This window comes from Nyctereutes procyonoides, unplaced genomic scaffold (genome assembly GCF_905146905.1).
Source record: "Nyctereutes procyonoides isolate TBG_1078 unplaced genomic scaffold, NYPRO_anot_genome, whole genome shotgun sequence".
In the NCBI taxonomy this organism is placed as follows: Eukaryota; Metazoa; Chordata; class Mammalia; order Carnivora; family Canidae; genus Nyctereutes; species Nyctereutes procyonoides.
The window spans coordinates 7140846-7163579 of record NW_026575035.1 but is presented as its reverse complement, the minus strand read 5'-3'; the positions used below and the strand labels follow the sequence as shown (position 1 = coordinate 7163579).

Sequence of the window (22734 nt, the reverse complement as noted above, 5' to 3'; positions counted from 1 at the left end):
AGAGATCAATAAAATTCATAAACTTACAGCCAGACTAATCTTGGGGGGTGGGGGAAGAGACGTAAATGACTAGTATCAGAAAATGAGAGAAATGACATCACTCTAGAGTCCTGAAGTATTAAAAAGATAACAAGGGGGCAGCCCTGGTGGCTCAGTGGTTTAGCGCCGCCTTCAGCCCAGGGTGTGATCCTGGAGACCATGGGTCGAGTCCCATGTCGGGCTCCCTGCATGAAGCCTGCTTCTCCCTCTGCCAGTGTCTCTGCCTCTCTCTCTCTCTCTGTCTCTGTCTCTCTCTCTGCATCTCTCATGGATAAATAAATAAAATCTTTTAAAAAAAAAAGATAATAAGGGAGTGTTTTTAACAACTTCATGGCAATAAACTCAACAATTTAAATTCTGTGAAAGAAGACAATTACTAAAGCTCATTCAAGAAGAAATAAGTAACCTGAATAGTCCTATGTATGTTAAAGAAATTGAATCTGCAGTTTAAAATCTTTCCACAAAGAAAGCTCCAAGCCCATTGGTTTCAATGATAAATTCTACTAAATATTTAAGGAAGAAATAATACCAGTTCACACAAACTCTTCCTCAAAAAAGGTAAGACACTAGGGAAAACAATACAAATCAAAACTATCCACCAATATCTCTCATAAAGATAAAAGTTAAAAATCCTTCACAAAATATTAAATAAGGAATGCAAATCGGGGGAGCCACTCTGGAAAACAGTATGGAGGTTCCTCAAACATTTAAAAATACAGCTACCCAATGATCCATTTTGTATTTACCCAAAGAATACAAAAATACTAATTCAAAAGGATACATGTTCCAATGTTTATAGCAGCATTATCTACAATAACCAAATTTTGAAAACAAACTTCCCATCAACTGATAACTAGAGAAAGAAGATGTGGTTTAAAAAAAAAAAAGAAGAAGAAGAAGAAGACCCATAGGCTAGAGGTAGATCTCTGAACAGAAACTTGGCAGGCCAGAAAAGAGTGGCACAATATATTCAACATGCTAAATGGGAAAAATCTGCCAAGATTTTTCTATCCAATGAATAGAATATTCAAGAAATATTAATAGCCAAGAATATTCTATCCAATGAGGCTATCATTCAGAATAGAAAGAAAGATAAAGACTTACCCAGACAAAGATTAAAGAAGTTCATGACCACTAAACCAGTGCTGCAAGCAATATTAATGGGAACTCTTTGAGTGGAAAGACCAAAAGTGACAAAGAAAGGAACAGAGAAAATCTCCAGAAACAATGACAAAACAAGTAATAAAATGGTATTAAATACATATCTGTCAATAATTACTCTGAAGGGAAATGGACTAAATGCTCCAATCAAAAGAGATAGGGTATCAGTATAGATAAAAAAAACAAGACCCATCTATACACTGCCTACAAGAGACTCATTTTAAACCTAAAAGACACCTGCAGATTGAAAGTGAAGGGATGGAGAAATATTTATCATGAAAATGGAACCAAAAGAAAGCTGGAATAGCAATACTTATATCCAACAAACTTGACTTTAAGCCAAATATTGTAATGAGATGAAGAAGGGAACTATATCATAATAAAGTAGACTATCTAACAAGAAAATCTAACAACTGTAAACATTTATGCCCCCAACATGGAAGCACCCATAAAACAATAACAAACATAAAGGAACTCAATACGAGAATAGTAAGGGACTTTAACACCCACTTACAGCAATGGACAGATCGTCTAAGAAAATCAACAAGGAAACAACGGTTCTGAATGACACACTGGACCAGATGGGACTTCACAGATAAATTCAGAACATTTCATCCTAAAGTTGCAGAATATATATTCAAGTGCACATGAAACATTCTCCAGTATAGATCACATGCTAGGTCAAAAAACAGGCCAACAAGTACAAAAAGATTGAGATCATACCATGCATATTTCCTGACCACAAAACTGAAACTTGAAATCAACCACAAGAAAAATTTGGAAAGACCACAAACACATGGAGGTTACACAACATGCTTCTAAACAATGAATGTGTCAATCAGGACGTCAAAGAAGAAATTTTAAAAAAATACATGGAAACATGAAAATGAAAACACAATGGTCCAAAACATTTCAGATGCAGCAAAAGCAGTCCTAGGAGGGAAGTATATAGCAATACAGGCCTACCTCAAGAAGCAAGAAAAATCTAAAATACAGAGCCTAATCTTACACCTACAGGAGCTAGAAAAAGAACAAATGAAGCCTTAAAGCCAGCACAAGAAGGAAAATAATAAAGTTTAGAGCAAAAATAAATGATATAGAAATTTTTTTAAAAGGCAATAGATCAATGAAACCAGAAGCTGGTTCTTTGAAAATATTAATAAAATTGATAAACAGCAGGCCAGAGTCATCAAAAAGAAAAAAAGACCTAAATAAAAATCACAAATGAGAGAAATCACAACCAACATCACAGAAATACAAGCAACTATAAGAGAATATTATGAAAAACTATATGCCAACAAAGTGGATAACCTGAAGAAATGAGTAAATTCCTAGAAACATATCAACTACCAAAATGGAAGAAACAGAAAACTTGAACAAACTGATAACCAGCAAAGAAATTGAATTAGTAATAAAAAAATCTAACAAAGAAAAGGTCCAGGGCCAGATGGCTCACAGGTGAATTCTACCAAACATTTAAAGAACATCAATACCAAAAAGTAGAAATAGAAAACTTCCAAACTCATTCTATGAGGCCAGCATCACTCTGATATTGAGACAAAGACTCCCCTAAAAAAGAGAACTACAGGCCAATTTGCCTTATGAACATAGATGCAAATATTCTCAATAAAATATTAGCAAATCAAATCCAGCAGTACATTAAAAGACTCATTCACCACGATCAAGTGGGATATAGTTCTGTTTGCAAGGGTGGTTCAATATTCACAAATCAATCAACATGATACACCACAACAATAAAAGGATAAAAGCCATATAATCCTTTCAACAGATGCAGAAAAAACATTTGATAAAGTACAACATCCATTCATGATAAAAGCACTCAACAAAGCAGGGTTAGAGGAAACACCATAAAGGTCATATACAAAAAAACCCACAGCCAATATCATCCTCAATAGGGAAAAATTGAGCTCATTTCTTCTATGGTCAGCAACAAGACCGGAATGTCCACTCTCACCAGTGTTATTTAATATAGTACTGGAAGTCCTAGCCTCAGCAATCAGACAACACAAAGAAATAAAAGGTATGCAAATTAGCAAGTAAGAAGTCAAACTTTCACTATTTGCAGACGACATGACACTCTACATAGAAAACCCAAAAGACTTCACCACAGAATTGCTAGAACTGATACACAAATTCAGTAAAATTGCACAATACAAAACCAATGTACAGAAATATGTTGCATTTCTCTACATCAATGAAGCAGCAGCAGAAGAAATGAAGGAAACAATCCCATTTACAATTGCACCAAAAGCCATAAGATACCTAGAAATAAACTGGACCAAAGAGGTAAAAGATCTGTACACTGAAAAGTACGAACCACTGATAAGAAAAATTGAAGAGGACACAAAGAAATGGAAAAACATTCCATCCTTATGGACTGGAAGAACAAATACTGTTAAAATTATGTTTATAGGGATCCCTGGGTGGCTCAGCAGTTTAGCGTCTGCCTTCAGCCCAGGGCATGATCCTGGAGACCCGGGATAGAGTCACACATCAGGCTCCCTGTGTGGAGCCTGCTTCTCCCTCTGCCTGTGTCTCTGCCTGTTTCTTTCTATGTCTCTCATGAATAAATCAATCAATCTTTTAAAAAAAATTATGTTTATACTATCCCAAGCAATCAACACATTTAATGCAATCCCTATCCAAGAAAACCCAGCATTTTTCACAGAGCTAGAACAAACAATCCTAAAATTTGTATGGAACCACAAAAGACCCTGAATGGCCAAAGAAACCTTGTAAAAGAAAAGCAAAGTTGGAGGCATCACAATTCCGGAGTTCAAGTTATATTACAAAGCTGCAATAATCAAGATAGTATGGTACTGGCATAAAAACAGACAGATCAACAAAACAGAATAGAAAACTCAGAAATGAACCCACAACTGTATGGTCAACTAATCTTTGACAAAGGAAAGAATATCCAATGGGAAAAAGACCATCTCTTCAACAAGTGGAGTTGGGAAAACTGGTCAACAACATGCAGAAGAATGAAAGTGGACCACTTTCTTACACTAAATACAAAAGTAAATTCAAAATGGATAAAAGACCTAACTGTGAGACAGGAAACCATCAAAAACCTAGAGGAGGACACAGGCAGTAACCTCTTTGACATCAATCGTTGCAACATCTCACTAGATGTATCTCCTGAGGCAAGGGAAATAAAAGCAAAAATAAACTACTGGGACTTCATCAAAATAAAAACCTTCTGCACAATGAAGTAAACAGTCAACAAAACTGAAAGGTAAGATATGGAATGGGAGAAGATATTTGTAAATTGTGTATCTAATAAAGGGTTAGTTTCCAAAATATATAAAGAACTTAAAAAACTCAACACACAAAAAACAAATCATCCAGTTAAAAATGAGCAAAAGATGATGAAGAGACATTTTTCCAAAGAAGACCTACAGATGGCCAACAGACACATGAAAAGATGCTCAACATCATTCATCATCAGGGAAATACAAATCAAAATCACAATAAAATATCATTTCACACCAGTGAGAAGGGCTAAAATGAACAACATAGTTAACAATAGGTGTTGGCAATGATGCAGAGAAGGGGAACCCTCTTACACTGTTGATGGGAATGCAAACTGGTGCAGCCACTCTCAAAAACAGTATGGAGGATCCTCAAAAAGTTAAATATAGAACTACCCTACAATCCAGCAATTGCACTACTAGGTATTTACACAAATGATACAAAAATACTAATTTGAAGGGGTACAAACATCCCAGTGTTTATAGCAGCACTATCTATAATAGCCAAATCATGGTTAAGAGCCCAAATATTCATCAACTGATGAATGGATGAAGATGTGGAAGATACACATGCATACACACACAGAATGGAATATAAAGCAGCCATAGAAAAAGAATGAGGGATCCCTGGGTGGCTCAGTGGTTTGGCACCTGCCTTTGGCCCAGGGCGTGGTCCTGAAGTCCTGGGATCGAGTCCCACATCAGGCTCCCTGCATTCTCCCTCTGCCTGTGTCTCTGCCTCTCTGTCTTTCTGTGTCTATCATGAATAAATTAATTAATTAATTTTAAAAAAAAGAATGAAATCTTGCCATTTAACAAGAGTAGAGCTAGAAAGTATAATCCTAAGTGAAGTAAGAGAAAAGATAAATACTAAATTATTTCACTCATGTGGAATTTAAGAAATAAAACAAATGAACAAAGGGGGAAAAAAGAAAGAGGGAGGCAAACCAAGAAACAGACTCTCAACTATAGAAAACAAACTGATGGTTACCAGTGGGGAAGTAAGTGGGGAGATGGGTAAAAGGATTAAGGAGGACACTTGTAATGAGCACCAGGTGTTGTATGAGAGTGCTGAATCACTATATTGTACACCTGAAACTATTATTATGCTGTATGTTAACTAACTGGAATTTAAATAAAAGCTTTAAAAATATATTAACAAATGGAATCCATCATATAGAAACGAGCTAATACATTATAACCAGATGTTTTATCCTAGAAATGAAGAGTACATTCTACATTTGAGAATCAATCAATGTAATTCACAAAACTGAGATTAAAAACAGAAAAACCATATATTACCATCTCAATCAATGTAGAACTCCATGACAAAAATCAACATCTAGTCATTAAAAATTCTCAGTAATGTTATGTAGAAAGGAATTTCTTCGGTCTGTTTAAGGGCATCTACAAAAAAGGTACATCTAACATCATAATTAATGGGGGGAACTTGAAATGACTGCCCATAAGATGAGGAGTAAGTTGAGAGACGTCTGCTCTCATCACTTCTATTCAACAATGCATTGTAAATTCTAGACAATGCAATCAGGCAAGAGAAATAAATAAAAGACATTAAGATTGGAAAGTAGGATTTAGGGGTGCCTGGGTGGTTCAGTGGTTGAGCGTCTGCCTTTGGCATGGGTCGTGATCCCAGGGTCTTGGGATCGAGTCCCACATCGGGCTCCCCAGGGGGAGCCTGATTCTCCCTCTGCCTATGTCTCTACCTCTGTGTCTTTCATGAAAAAATAAAACCTTAAAAAATATAGGATTTAAAATGGTCTTTTTTCATAAATGACATGTAGAACCCCCAACAAACCCTAAAAAGGAATTTTTTTAAAAGCTACAAGAACTGATGAGTTTATTAGTAAGACTAATACTTACAGAATACTACATCAATACACAAAAATTAGTGTATTTTATACAGTAGCAAAAATCAGTAAGAACAAGAAACTAAAAAAATAAAATAACAAGAAACTGAAATTTAAAAAACATGACCACTGACAACAGCATCAAAAACATGAAATACTTGGGATGCCTGGGTGGCTAGAGGTTGGGTGGTTGGCTCAGAATGTGATCCCAGAGTTCTGGGGTCAAGTCCCACATCAAGCTTCCTGCGTGGAGACTCTTCTCCCTCTGCCTATGTCTCTGCCTCTCTCTCTGTGTCTCTCATGAATGAATGAATGAATGAGTAAATAAATAAATAAATAAAATCTTTTTATAAAATGAAACACAGAGAATTCTAAAGACATAAAATACTTGACTACTGAAAACTATAAATGTTGAGAGAAATTAAATAATATCTAAATAATCTAAATCTAAATCTATCTAAATAAATGAGAGATACTTTGTTCATGTGTTGGAAGGCTCAATTTTTCTACAATGTTAATTTGCCCCAAATTGAGCTATAGATTCATGTCAGGCAGTTCTCTTCAAATCCCAGCACAGTGTTTTATAGAAAGGACAAGTTGACTTTAAATTCACATAAAAATGCAAAATGAAAGAGAACAAAATTAAAGGGCTACTATTACCAGATTTCAAAATTATAAAGCTACTACAAAGGAAACAGCACAGGATTTGCATAAAGATGAGAAAATCAAGAGAACGAAAGAGACTTCAGAAATAAACATATACATGGATAACTGATCTTTGACAAAGCCACACGGCAAAGAAAGGATAATCTCAACAACTGGACATCTATTTGCAAAAAAAATAAATAAGCCTTGCTCCATATCTCATATAACATACAAAAATTAACACAAAATGGCAATTAGATCTAAATCTAAGACATAAATGTATGATATAAATGTAAGACTTAAAGCAATAAAATATCTAGAAAAAAACAGGAGAAAATCTTACGATCTTTGAGGAGGCAAAGCTTTCTTAGACTTGATACCAAAAGTACAACTACACAGGGAACAAATGGATAAATTGGCATTTATCAGTATTAACAACTACTGCTCTCTAAAGGCACTGTTAAAAAAAGAAAAGGTAAACCATAGAGTAGGAGGAAATAACTGCCAAACATTTATCTCATAAAGACTTGTATCCACAATACCCAAAGAGAGACATCAGAGAAGACACCAAAGTAGGAAGCTCCAATGACGGAAAAGTGCGTGTGATGTAGAAAATACTCAACAGATATTTTACCAAAGATTTTTTTAATCCTATATACTACTAACAAGCAATGATAAAATTACCTGGGTACCCCCATCATCAACATAGTTGCTAGGAATTTATAAATCATCATTCCATGACACTACACTAGAACAGATATATTTCTCAAACTACAGATGAGAAAATTTTAAACTCTAAATTATTTGCTCAAGGCCACATGAGCTGGATAAAGCAGGCAAAGATAAGCTTGACAAATCTAGCTAGGATTAAAGGAAAAAAAGACTATTTGGCTTCAAGGCCACTTGATGATACTGTCTCCCTCAGTAATATCTATTCCAAGGTAAACCTTCTCAGAGTACAACAGCTACTGGAGCTTTCTAAACACTCACCCATACTGACAACTATGCAAAATAGGGAAATAGAGGAAAAAGAAGAAAATACCATTTTTTGTTCTTTCTGGTTCTCTTTCTTATATTCTACATTATGACAGCCTTCTTCAGGGATTTGAAAGTCAAAACAACAATGCATAAAAAAAAATGAACTGTCTTTAGGTACCTACGAGATATAGTAATGTCACATCAATATAATCGTTACCAAATTACTTCAGAGTTCAACCTGAAAGTGATCAAAAAAAAACAAAAGAAGGCAAGGAAAATGTTACAATTTTTTATTTAATAGTCACATGTTAAAAGTTGTCATAAATTGTTCAAATTCTATAAGGCTTGGTGTTGAGGAAAGAAGTATGTAAACATAAGATCACTACTTCCCATCAACAAGTATGCATGAAAAGATAATTCTATACCACTCTGAGGAAATTATCTTATGTTTCTCAACTCTAGATGCAGATTTGAGTCATCTGAGAGCTTAAAAAAAAATCCTAATGTCTAGGCCTCACCCAAGACCGATCAAATTAGAATCTCTGCAGGTAAGACTCAGGCATAAGCTTCCTTGGGGATTTCAATGAACAGTCAAGGTTGAGAACCACTACTCTGAGTGTTTGTGTATATGTAACATAAAAACATATATACATACCCAGTATGTAAACTGTCATGTAACTGATTAATCTCCCAAGAAAATAAATGAGTTGGAGCTAGGTTTAAATTATTCATGCCAGAGATAATAATTTATTTCATTAAAATACAGTGTATGTCTCCAAATCACTAATAGACATACATGAATGAAAATGATTTTGCTTTCCACAAAAGGGATCCAGACCTAGCCAATTAATACTAACATTAATAATTAATATTAGAGTCATAAATGTTTTATTTCATTCAAAAATGCTAATTATTCTACTACTCACTATTTAAAAAATGAGCTACAGGCTAACTAAGGTGGTCTATGACCAAAGTACCCAGAAAAATAAGCACAATAAGGGTTGGCAAAGGGATCCCTAAATCTCCCTAAAAACTCAAGGGATTCCTGGGACTATCTAGAAATCTAAATGGACTACAACAAACCTGATCCATTAGAAAGGGAAACTGATGACATAGAAGAAAGGCAGAGGTAAGGAGGGAAGCAGAGGGAAAGTTGGAGGAATAGCCTTGAAAAAGGTAGAGGAGCTGGGATTTAGTACAGAAATAGAGGGGTTTGGCCCTACAGGCAGTCCATCCATAATGCAGAAGGGACAGCAGGGTTTAGATTTAGGTTGGGATTTGACCAAGCAAGTGTTAACCAAGGGGAGCAAGACTGCTGAGGGTATACAGAAGGCAAATGGAATTTAAGCTGGATAAGAACCATGTGAGGACTGAGGGGAGCAAGAAATAGTAAAAGGGAGGTAGAAACAATGGATCTGTGGTGTGGAAGAACTACTAAAGTTAAACTAATAGAGGGAATGAACTAGAAAGTTAGGCAGTCTCAGAGAGAGATGAATCCTTGAGATTAAAATCATGGAGGGTCTTCCAGTTACTGGTTATGATAAAGTCAAGAATATGATCACAGGAATGAGTGGATAGAGAAGAGTGGAAGCAAGATACCAACAGAAGTGCAAGAAACAGAAATGTCAGCATGTTGGAGCAATGATCTACTTAGTGAAATCACCAAAAATTAAAACATGATGAGTGAGAGTAAAAGTGAAGCATGAGAAATATGATGGAATCACCCAGAGATCAACAAATGACTACCATGAGGTGATGTGGGATCAATCTATTAACATGAAATTCCACATTGAGGAGTCATCTCCAGGAAGAGTACTTGGAATTAGAACTGAGGAGCCAAGAAGACAGATCCTTCTGTATTTTCCATAAAAATACAGAAGAACAAAATACTAACCCTAAAAAAAAGCTCAGTCTAGTACAATAGTGATGACCAACATATATCATGTACAGCACAGCAATGACTATACAGGAGGAAAGCAGGTACTGCTGAAGGCCCAGTGGATGGATCAGAGAAGATTCACAGAGGTTTAGAAGATGTGACATGTGAGCTGAGTTTCAAAAATGAGTAAGAATAAAAAGATCTTCAAGACGAAGAGACAGTACAATATAGGCAAAGCAGAGAGATGTAAAAAAAACATGAAACATTCTAAAAAATACAAACAGTTCAACATGATTAAGGTCAGAAAGAGAATGAATATGAAATGAATATGGATTAATGGGTATAAAAGAGAGTCAGGATAAATGACCTAACAGGTAGACCAAGGCCACAACTTTTTTCTCTACACAAATAATGTTATGAACAAATTAAACCAGAAATCCTTCTTCAAGTCTCTAATAAGGAACAAAATTAACAGATTTCAATTTCATCTTATCTCCCTTACTTAGAAGGAAGTATTAGAAAACAATTCAATAATCCAACAGCCATTGCTTTATACAGATTAGTGAACTTTTAGAGAATCAATTGCTTCAACATAACAAAAATTTATGATCATTATCATAACCTCCAATCCAAGATTAAAAATGTACCATGGAAATTTGTGTACAACTGAGACTTTTTAAAACATATGAATAAGCTCAAACATAAATGAGTTAATTATAGACTTGTAACATGTATATATATAAACATATGTAAGAGGCTATATATAAATATAAGCTGCTTTTCCACTTAAGAGAACAATATTACAAATGAATGCATAAATAACAACAATACTGGTACATACAACTTTTATAAATAATGAAGCTTATAAATCCATATCACACTGGAAAAGATGTCTCAGTAGGTAACTGTTGTTATATTTACTCTGTGTTCATTTTTACATTAGCAGTTATAATTTAATGGAAAAAACACTGCTCTTGGGAGCCAAAAAACACATATTCAAGTGCTGGCACAGGCACTTATGAGCTATTATTAAGCAAGTCACTGAACTTTTCAGTGCCTGAGTTAATTTACAAAACAGAAATCAAAATCCACATTTCATGATTTGTTAAAGTTTTTCTGAAGTACTATACCTGAAGGAGCTTTGTAAACCATGATGAGCTATAAAACTGTTTAGTTACAGACTTGTAAATATTATTAATATAAAACTAAAAGCCTGCAGGTAATCTGCTGCCCCTCCCCACACACACAATGTAGCACAATTAAAACCTGAGATGATAAATCTGATAGACTTTGATAAGTATGTCTCACCACCTCTCTTCATAACCTTACCTTCGAATGAGCAGGCCCTCTTTCTTTCAGAAGTTTATACTGGGGTTGGACTCTATTGAAACGGGCTAACTCATTTACCAGACACATTGGAGTTTTCTCTTTGGGGTTTGCCATTTTATCTTGGAGAGAAGCTGTAAATAAAAAGGCTGTAAAGTTTTTGTGAAGAATTACTTTACAAAATGGAAGAAAAGCTACTTTTGACTTTTTTAGATTGAAGTTAGATTGAAAATTTGGATTAAATTATTTTCATGAATTTTATATAAAAAATTCAAATCCTCTAAAGTCTTCCATTACATGCAACAGAAATATGTATCACATTTTAAACAATAAATTAAGGTAATTTTTCCCTAAGTACTTAAGTTGTTCTCTATACATTTTTGATAACAGCATGCTTAAAGATTTTTAAATAATATGATTATAATAACTTTTAGCTTATAACTTTCCTCTGAAAAAATTTTAGCATGAACACATAATTCTCCTGATTCTTATTACTGTAAAAACTAAATTCTGACTGGGGCACCTAGGCGGCTCAGTGGTTGAGCATCCGCCTTTGGCTCAGGGCGTGATCCTGGGATTCTGGGATAGAGTTCTAAATCAGGCTCCCTACAGGGAGCCTGCTTCTCCCTCTACCTATGTCTCTGTGTCTCTCTCTCTCATGAATAAATAAAATCTTTAAAAAAAAAAAAACAACTGAATTCTGTCTACCTATTTTATCATTTGATCTTTCTTTTTCTTCTAATTTTGAGGCAGCATATTAATTGGAAGAGCTCTAGACTTGGGAATCAAGTCTAAGCTCGTACTTGCTCTGTCAACTACTATTTCTTAGTAACTTCCTTTTTTGTTTAACAAAATTTTAAAAGAAGTAGAAAGTATAATTAAACAAATGTTCATGTTCTTACCACCTAGAACTGAAATTAGTATTTTCCATGTTTAAGTCTTATTAAGAAAAAGTATTATATTCCAGTTAAGTTCCCTTTATACTTTCTAGAAACCACTACTATTTGAATTTAGAATATATTCCTCTGGAATATTTTAAAATACATTTATATGCATATATGTATATCCATGAAAAATACACAGTCTTGAGATATACATGGTTTTGTAGCCACATTAATAGTAATATTAAAAAGATATAATTTTCACAACTTACTCTCTTCACTCTTCATTATGTTTTTTATATCATAACTTACATAGACCCATTGCATTACATTTAACTGCTGTACAATTTCCATCACAATACCGTATCAGTTTTCTAATCCACTCCCCTACTGATAGACATTTAGGTTCTTTCAATTCCTTACTCTTATGAATCAAAACACACTGTCAAATGGCACTTAGAATGATTATACCAAATTACCTTCCTCGAGCAGTACAAGAATTACCACTTTCCTTCAGCCCTGAAAATATGGTCAGGTATTTTAATTGTTGACAATCTGATGTTTGACAAATGGTATCCCTCTATTAGTTTTTGTTTTCCCCACCATTATTTTAATTTGCGTTCCCATTCTCCTACTGAGGCTAATCACCTCATGTTATCAATCATTTGGGTTCCTTCTTTGGGAACAGCTCTTGTCCTTCTTTCTATTGATTATTTTATGTATTATATTTACCACTTTTTCTTTTGTAGTCTGTGCTTGCCATGTCTTGTTCAAGAAATTCTTCCCTAATCTGCAAGGTCTTAGTGATTTTTACTTAATTAAGCCTTCTATGTTTTATCCTTAAGATAAGGCTAATAAATCTATCCTACTTATTAACTCACAGGCTGTTTTGAGGTTGTGATTTTTAAGAAACATCTTAAAACCTAAGCATAAAACATGCAAGTGGTTTGCTTTCTGCTTATTTAAACTAGTCACAATGTGTGGAGAATACATTAAATGAATGGCAATAGGGGGTTTTAGAAACTTTATAAACTTTCTATGGCAAGTTTAATGAACAAAACAGTACTCTTAATTTTTTCATACGCCTTTCAGGATCAATAATTTAATATAATAATTCAATCACAATTACTATGATTAAGAAATTATTTGATTAAAAAACTACATAAATACCTAGAAAGGCACAAGTTAAAGAAGAAAGAACCTAAGCAACCAACTGTAGGGGCAATACAGTGACAGTGGATTCTACAGTTAAACCATTCTAAGTGGCCTGCAAAACAAACAAAACTAGTAATTATTACTTTTTGAAACAGCACAAAAAAGGCAAGAGTAAGTCAAGAGAGGCTTGAGGAAATCTGCATCTTACTCACTCTGCTGTAAATTTTTTAAATTGTATCAGAAAGTCAGTCATTACATAAAATACAAAGTGACCTGGGCTACAATCAGTTTTGGTCCTTGCATACCATGGCATTAAATAACTCAAGTACAACAGATAACACAGATACCTGTATCTATATCAAAAAGCAAAGAAAAATGACAATTTGTTAAAAATGAGAAAATATTAAATTCTGCTAAAAATCATCTAACACTTACATAGCATTTATACCACTGTACAATTTTCATAACTCAGCAATGCTATATATTCATCTGCTAATATGCAAAAAATAGTAGCATAACAAATACAATGTGACAATTTTATAGTGAAAATTTTTAATAGCATAGGTTTTTAATATTTTAAAATGTGATTAAAATGATGTTTATAGTTCTGTATACTTGTTTGGTAAGAAAACCTGATCTAAATCCCTTAAAGGAAAATGTCAACGAATACCATAGTGTTAAGCTTATATTCTTTTAACTGTGACTTTCTGTTTCATAAAAATTACACGAATCCAATAAAACATTTCAATGTGTAGCTCAAGTTTTGGTGTGAAAGGTGTGCAAATATACACAGGATCTCACTTAGATAAAGCTTTATAACTAAAATTTAAAGGTTTAAATTTGGTAAATTAAAAATAATTAGTCCTAGTTGTAATTTATTTTACAAAATGATTAAAACTTTATTTTAAATAGCAATAGGCACCCAGGTGGCTCAATTGCTTAAGCAGCTGCCTTTGGTTCAAGTCATGACCCCAGGGTCCTGGGATGGAGCCCCCATCGGGCTCCCTACTCAGCAGAGAGCCTGCTTCTCTACTCCCTCTCTCTCTGCTATTACCCCCACTTGTGCTCTTTGTCTCTCTCTCTCAATCTCTCTGTCAAATAAATAAATAAATCTTTTAAATATATAAATAATAAATAGCCGTGCCTCTATTTAATCAGGAATCTTATTAATATTAACTACTTGACAGAGCTCAGTGATAGAATAATAATTAAAAATTAAACCAAAAAAAAAATTAAACCAAAATCTTTGGGATGCCTGGGTGGCTCAGTTGGTTGAGTGATCAATTTTTGACTTTTTGCTCAGGCCAGTCATGATCTCTGGGTCATGGATCAAGCCCCATGTGAGGCTCTGCACTCCGTGGAGAGTCTTTCTGAGATTCTCTTCTCTTCCTCTCCCTTTGCCCCTCTCCCAATCCTGCAGGCATGGGCTCTTGCTCTCTCTCTAAACAAATAATAAATCTTTTTTTAAAAATTAAACCAAAATTTTAATAAAGCATCTGTAAAACTATAAAACAAATTGACCTATAAAAATTGAAATCTACAAACTTAATTCATATATAACTTCTTAGAGAAGTCAATAGTGCAAAAAGTGAGAAATACATACACTGTTGCATAAGTATATATTGTCAAAGGACCTATGAATGTGTTCACTGAAGATATTTTGAAATAGGCTTCAAGTAATTTTGGTGGCTAGGATAGAAACCTACTTAGAAGTAAATAAAATTAATGATAATGGATTTCACAATCTAAGACTGCCATTTTGAGAGAGCAACTGCCATATGATGGTTAGGAGCCTGTTTTGGATATCTCTGCCACTTTTTTACTGGTATCTATATAACTTTGAAGAAAGTATTTAAAGGTCACTTTCCTAGACAGTAAAATAGAAATAATAGTTGTTTTTGTATTACTGGATAATTGTATGGACTGAATGAGATGATGCAAGAATTGTTAACAATGATAAGAATCCATTATTACTCTGATTATAAACAATTTGTTAAAAGACACCACCATCAAAAAATAAATAAATAAATAAAAAATAAAAAAATAAAAAAAGACACCACCATCAAATTATGAAAAGTGATACAGTTTCATAAACTTTTTTTCATAGTCCTCCAAGCCAAAATGTTCTGTTAGGATGAGTTGATTTTATTCATACAAATAGACTTCTTTAATATTCTGTAAAAATCATGTATGTTTTTTTTCCACTAACTTATGACATCCTAAGTTTGTTTCCACTGAAAAATTCCCAATTGCGATATAAAAGACATTTAAGATTTCTCATATTTGCATTAAGGGAATATTCTCTGTTGATATGAAATTTGTTTAAATTTCATATAATTTGTATAAATTTCACTATAACTTTGATAAGTAACACTGGTAAATAGATCCTTTAACAACCATAACAGCACATTCAACAAAAAATATACTCTTCTGGGGATCCCTGGGTGGCTCAGTGGTTAAGTGCCTGCCTTCGGCCCAGGGCATAATCCTGGAGTCCCGGGATCGAGTCCCACGTCGGGCTCCCTGCATGGAGCCTGCTTCTCCCTCTGCCTGTGTCTCTGCCTCTCTCTCTCTCTCTGTGTCTCTCATGCATAAATAAATAAAATATTAAAAAAAAAAAAAAATATATATATATATATATATATATATATATATACTCTTCTTTTTTAGATATACCCTAACTTGTATATTTTTATAAAATGTCCTGACTCTCTGGAACTTCAATCTTTAAACTATACCAAAATAATGGAGCTGAGAGTTTTCAATCAACAGGCAAAATCTCTGTCCCGGGTGCCTGGGTGGCTCAGTGGTTGAGCATCTGCCTTCGGCTCAGGTCGTGATCCCAGGGTTCTGGGATCAAGTCCTGTATTGGGCTCCCTGCTGGGGAGCCTGCTTCTCCTTCTGCCTATGTCTCTGCCTCTGTGTGTTCTTCATGAATAAAAAAAAAATCTTTAAAAAAAAATAATCTCTGTCCCAAAAGTGCTCCCAGAATGGTATAAGAAACAGGCACATACAATAAACAAATCTACAGTATAAGTGCTATAATAAGGTTGTTATAGGAACTTCTTAGGTGAAGGAGGTACTGAAAGGCAGGTTTCAAGAGATGGTGGTTAGATTAACTAAGTAAAGTAGGAATTCACCAAGCTAGCAAAGGTAGAAGAAAGAAAGACAATTCAAGCTTGTCCATAGCACACATGCAGAAGCAAGCAAATAACATACATCACATTCCAGCAAATAAAAGTGGATCATTAGCAGAAAACAGAATGCCTAGAAGGAAACAGCAGAAAAAAACTGACCAGAATCCACCAAAATACCAAAAGTTTCCTAAGCCAGAAATTAGAGTAGCAACATTTTTAAAGTAGTTAAATTGCAGCCAGAGCTGTTGCTAATACATAATCTACCTCACCTGCCAAGGCAAGTCTCTCCACAGAAGAATCCGTTTCCATCCCTGATCCCAGAAATGACCTGGACACAGTTTCTAAGTTTCTTTGCTGGTTTCCCTTCCCCTATGTCCTGCTATTGGAAGTGACTCATCCTAATTCCCAATAAAAAAGGGGGGGGGCAAAACCAGAGTCAAAAGAGGAAAAAAAAAAAAGTCAAAAGAGCAAAAGAGTTGCATCATCTCATTCAATCCATATAGTTATCCAGTATTATAAAAGAGCAAAGAGTCCACATGCTCTTGCCTTGTAGGAGAAAGATGACTCCCTATCTATATCTGTAACTGAAACAAACCATATAACTTTAAGTTAGACTATAAGGTTGTCCAAGCAAAACCACTACCCAAGACTCAAACTGCTCTGTTTTAATTGTCTACCAATTTGGGAAAAATTTAGGTTCCTACCTCATATAAACACAAAAATAAATTCCATAAATATTAAAATGTAAAATATAAAAATATGACAAAAGCACAAGAAAATTTAGCTAAATGTCATAATCCTGAAAGATAAAAGGCTTTTCTAGATAAGAAGGGAAACCTAAAAGTCATAATGGCATAAACTGGCAGATTCAATAACATAAAAATGTAAAACTCCCATACCAGCAAAACACATCACAAATGATCCTTAAAAAGTATACAAACTGTAGAGAAATATTTGCAACATGTAAAGAAAAATTGCTAACACCCATAAAATACAAAGATGATAAAAAGAAAAATTTTTTTAATCTGACAGAAAAAAGGGCAAATGCACTCACAATCGACTCACAATATAATTTGAGTATACACATTCGTTCAGAAAACTAATGTCTAAAGAGATAAAAATCTGAATTCCAGTGAAACATAATTTACCACATTAAACTGGTAAAGATGACAAAATGATCATATTAAGTATTGGCAAGGCTGTGGGAAAATGGGTACAAACTATGCTGATGCAAACACAATTTAGGACAAACTTTCTGGTGAGCAATTCAGCAATACTGATTAAAGTTTCAATTGCAGGGCACTTGTTCCCAAAGTCAATTAAGCCTCTGACTCTTGGTTCTAGCTCAGATTGTGATCACAGGGTTGTGAGATTCAGCCCCAGGATGGGCTGCACTCAGTGAAGTATCTGCTTGAGTTTCTCTCCCTCTCTGTCTGCCCTAAACTCCTGCATACATGCTCCCTCTCTAAAATAAATAAGTAAACCTAAAAAAAAAAGTTTCAATTGCATCTATCTTTAAAACAGCAATTCAAAAAAATAAAATAAAATAAAATAAAATAAAATAAAATAAAATAAAATAAAATAAAATAAAATAAAATAAAATAAAATAACAGCAATTCTCTATCTATGTATTCATACTATGGGAAAACTCACATAAAATAGACCGTGACATGGGCAGCCCAGGTGGCTCAGTGGTTTAGCGCCGCCTTCGGCACAGGGCCTAATCCTGGAGACCCAGGATCAAGTTCCGCGTCGGGCTCCCTGTGTGGAGCCTGCTTCTCCCTCTGCCTGTGTCTCTGCCTCTCTTTCTCTCATGAATAAATAAATAAAATATTTAAAAAAAAATTATATACAGTCACAATCTGCATAGCAAGATTGTAATTCAAGAACTATAAACAAGCTAAATATTTATCCATCAACAATTAATTAAATAAACTACAATGGGACGTTCAACCTTGAAAAGATGAGACACAGAGCTTACGCACTGATATGGGAAATGTTACAAATGTTAAATGAAAAACAGGGAGCTTACTGCCCGATTTTTTTTTAAATCAGGCATCTATGTATTAAAGAAGAAATGCAGGCAACTGGCAGAGAACAGAGGAAATCCTCCCTTTCTATTTGAAGTACCACATTGTTTTATGATGAATATATATATAAACTTTATATTTAAAATATTTTACAAAGCCATTCCAAAAGTAGGGAGTGGTTTATAGTGTAAAAGTCTTATTAGACGCTATTTGCTACTGTCTTTGCTTTGCTAGTCTTTGCCGGGCCACCAAGATTCTGAAAAACAGTAAGATGCTCAAGGACCTGATTCAAAGCAGGCCATAAGTGCCATGTCTACAATCCCTAATTTACAAATGAACTCACCTTGGGATTTAAACAATGCTAAAACATGGTGTAACCTTACCACATTTGATATGATCAATCTTAATTTTAGCCATTCTAATAGCTGTGTAATGGTATCTCACTGTGATTTTAATTTGCATTTCCCTAATGACCACATGTGTTGATCATCTTTTCATTTTTTCCACACTATCTGTATTTATCCTGTAATGAAGCATCCATCTGAATATTTTACCTATTTTTTAAATTGGGTTATTTTTCTTATTGTTTTATTTGAAGAGTTCTTTATATATTCTAAATATGTCATTAATCAGGTACATGTTTTGCAAAGATTTTTCTCCCAGAATCTGGCATCTCTTTTCATTTTCCTACCAGGTCTTTTGAAGAGCAGACTTAAATTTTAGTAACATCTAGTTTATCAATTTGTCCATTTACACATTGTGCTCTTGGTGTTGTATCTAAAAAATCATTACCTAGTTGAAAGTCTCAAAGATTTTCTCCTACATTTTCTTCTAGAAGCTCTATAGTTTAAGGTTGTACATTTAGGTCTCTGAGCCATTTTGAAATAACCTTTGTACATGGTGCAAAATATTGATTCAGTTCCATTTTTTGTAGATCAATATCCAAGGCTCAAGCACTATTTGTGAAAAATGCTATTACATTTTTCACTGTATTGCTTTTTACGGCTTTGTCAAAATCAGTTATTGGTATGTAAGTGGGTTTATTTCTGGACTTTTTCATTGATCTATTTGTCTATTTTTAATGCCAATGTTGCTTTTACTGTTGCTTTATAATATTTCTTGAAATTAGGTAAGAGTGTCCCCTCAACACTGTTGTTTTTCACACTTGTTTTGGCTATTCTAAGCTCCTACATTTACATATGAATTTTATTTTAGGCAAAAATGCCTGCAAGGATTAGGGAAAAATTACCTTGAATACACAGATTAATTTGATGAAAATCAACATTTTAACAAAATTGAGTTTTCTAACTCATGTACACGTTATACAGTTGATTCTCAATATTGAAATAATAATATATCAATGATAATTATGTTTTATAATGTCACCATGAACAGTGAATTATCACTGCTGCTAGAGAAAAGACAAGTTCCTATAAAATTGTGTCATAGTATTTTTCTCAATCAATATGTAACCTTGTCTTTTGTGTATTTCCACTACTTAGTATATATTGTTGATTCATTAACACTGAACTCAGAGCTTACAATATTCCAACTCCTGCCTGAACAAAGCTTATCTAAATACATGTGCTTTCTCTATAAGGCACATCACAATTTTCTTGTGCTTAAGAATTCTACACAGCACTTCAGCATCATGTTTAGGAACCATTTTAAACAACTAAATCAACAACAACAACAACAAAAACTACAAAAATACTAAAATTGTGGCACTGAATAGACCAAGAAAAGGACACTGGCTTAATGCATGAGAACTAAAACAAGAAAACAGAATGTCACCTTGTTCATTCTCATTTCAGACTATACATCGGGAAACTCAAATTTTGTGCCACTCTGCAAAGCACTACAAGTATTGACTTGGGGATTACAAATATATATGTATTTTTTTTAATTTTATTTACTTAAGAGAGTGAGAGAGAGAATGTGAGAGAGAAAGCAAGGGAGAGACAGACAGAAAGGAAGAAGCAGACTCCCCACTGAGCTGGGAGCCCGATATAGGGCTCAATCCCAGGACGGCAAGGATCATGACCTGAGCCAAAGGTAGACACAACTGGATGAGCCACCCAGGTGCCTCAGGATTACAAATATTTTAGCAAATAGTTTAATTCAAAATACAGAATCTGTATCAACCGTCTCAATTTATTTAGGTAGAGTCACTTTTTTTCAAAGATTTTATTTATTTGAGAGAGAGCAAGCACAGGTGGGGAGGAGCTGAGGGAGAGGGAGAAGCAGACTCCGCACTGAGCAGGGAGCCCTACACAGGGCTTAATCTCAGGACCCTGAGATTATGACCAAAGTAAGCCAAAGGGAGACAACTTAACCAACTGACGGAGCCACCCAGGTGCCCCAGTATCCTTCACTTTCTATCAATGGTATTTTGTAGTTTTCAATTTTAACATATTTTAATGTATCAATAAGTATTTCATATTTTTATATTTTTAAGTGGTAATTTTTATTTCAATTTATGGTTGTTCCTTACTACTTCACAGAAACCCATCTGATTTTTGTAAATTAATCTTATATACTTCAACCTACTCAACTCATTCAATTAGTGCTAATGGGATTCTATGAGATTTTCAACATAGACAATCAGGTCACCTGTGAATAAGAATAGTTTTACTCCTTCCTTTCCCATGTGCATAACATTTATCTTTTTTTGCTTCCCTGATTGCACTAGCTAGAACCTCCAGGACAACGTTGAGTAAGAATGGTGAAAATAAACATCTCTATCTTATTCCTGATTTTACAAAGAAAGTATCCAATCTTTCACCAGTAAGTACAATGTCAGTAAATGCGGTGGGTCATGAATGTCCATTATCAGATTGAGGCATCTCACTTCTATTCCTAGTTAAAGGTTGTTTTGGGTTTTTTTAAATCAGGAATGGTTATGAATTACTCAAATGATTTTTTTGCATTGAGATGATCATGATTTTTACTTCTTACTTTTTAGTTTGTAAATGTGAATTATATTGATTTTTGGTTAAACCAACCTTGCATTCCTGGGATAAACATCAAGTGGTCATGACATATTAACCTTTTAATACACTGCTGAATTTGATTTGCTGAAATTTGGTTTAGATTTTTGCATCTACATTCACAAGTCGTATTATTCTGAAGGTTAATTCTGGTTTCCCAGTAATACTAGCATCACAGGCTTTGGAAAATATTCCCTCTACTTCAAATAATTTTAAAAAGCTGATGTAGCATTGATATTACTACTTCTTATAGCGTTTTACACAATTCACCAGTGAAACGATCCAGACCTCAAGTTTTCCTTTTAAGGAGATTTTTAACTACAATTTCAATTTATTTAATACATAGAGGGCTATTCAGATTATCTATTATTTTCTTCTACTTCCTTTGGGATTAATTTACTCTTCTTTTCCCACTTTTTTAAAGCAGAAACAGAAGTTATTTATTTGAGATCTTTATTTTCTAATGTAGACATTAAAGCTACAGACTTCCCTCTATAGATGGTGTTTTAGCAGCATCTTTATTAATGTTGTTTTTGTTCTCATTCAGTTTAAAATATTTTCCAATTTCCCACTTGATTTCTTCTTCTAACAGATTACTTATAAGCATGCTATTTAATTTCCAAATATTTGGGAATTTTTCCAAGGATCTTTCTATTAATGATTTCTAATTTAATTCCACTGTGGTCGGGCAGCCCCAGTGGCGCAGCGGTTTAGCGCCGCCTGCAGCCCAGGACATGATCCTGGAGACCCTGGATCGAGTCCCACATTGGGCTCTGTGTATGATGCCTGCTTCTCCTCTCTCTGCCTGTGTCTCTGCCTCTCTCTCTTTCTATCTCTATGAATAAATAAATAAAATCTTAAAAAAAAATTCCACTGTGGTCTGAGAAGATTCTTTATGAACTGAATCCTTCTAAATTTATTGAGACTTCTTCCACAGTTCTATTTTGGTAAATGTTCTGTAAACTTTTGAACAAATATGTATTCTGCTCTTCTGTAAATCTAGGTATAAGTGAAGCTGATTGACAGTAGCATCTAACTTAATTGCACCTTTGGTAATTTTCTGTCCTCTTGTTACATCAATTATTGAAAAGGGTTACTGAAATCTCTGACTATAGTTATGAATTTCTCTTTGCATTTCTATTAATTTAGTATTGTATGTTTTGAAGTTCAGTTATTAGGTGCATAAACATTAAACCCACTATGTCCTCTTAATTAACTGATCCCATTATCACTATAAAATAATCTTAATCCCAGATAATACTGAAATCTTTGTCTGAAATTAATAAACTCACTCCAAGTTTCTTTCAAATAGGTTACCACATTGTATCATTTTCCACTCTTTACATTTAATCTATTTGTATTTCTAGTTT

General features: G+C 34.1%; 1 protein-coding gene across 7 annotated transcripts in view; it reads right to left on the bottom strand.

The window, feature by feature from the left end:
* The window catches only part of STAU2 (staufen double-stranded RNA binding protein 2), a 294957-nt gene that overhangs the window by 245315 nt on the left and 26908 nt on the right, over window positions 1-22734 (bottom strand). For 4 of the 7 annotated variants that reach the window (XM_055318238.1, XM_055318243.1, XM_055318245.1 and 1 more), the window contains exon 3: window positions 11175-11305. The exons of 2 other annotated variants lie outside the window; for them this stretch is intronic. In XM_055318238.1, the coding sequence (XP_055174213.1) occupies window positions 11175-11288 (114 nt within the window). In that variant the 5' untranslated portion in view covers window positions 11289-11305. Of the gene's footprint in view, window positions 1-11174; window positions 11321-22734 lie in introns of all 7 variants that reach the window. One more of the 7 variants, XM_055318240.1, reaches the window with a different exon arrangement.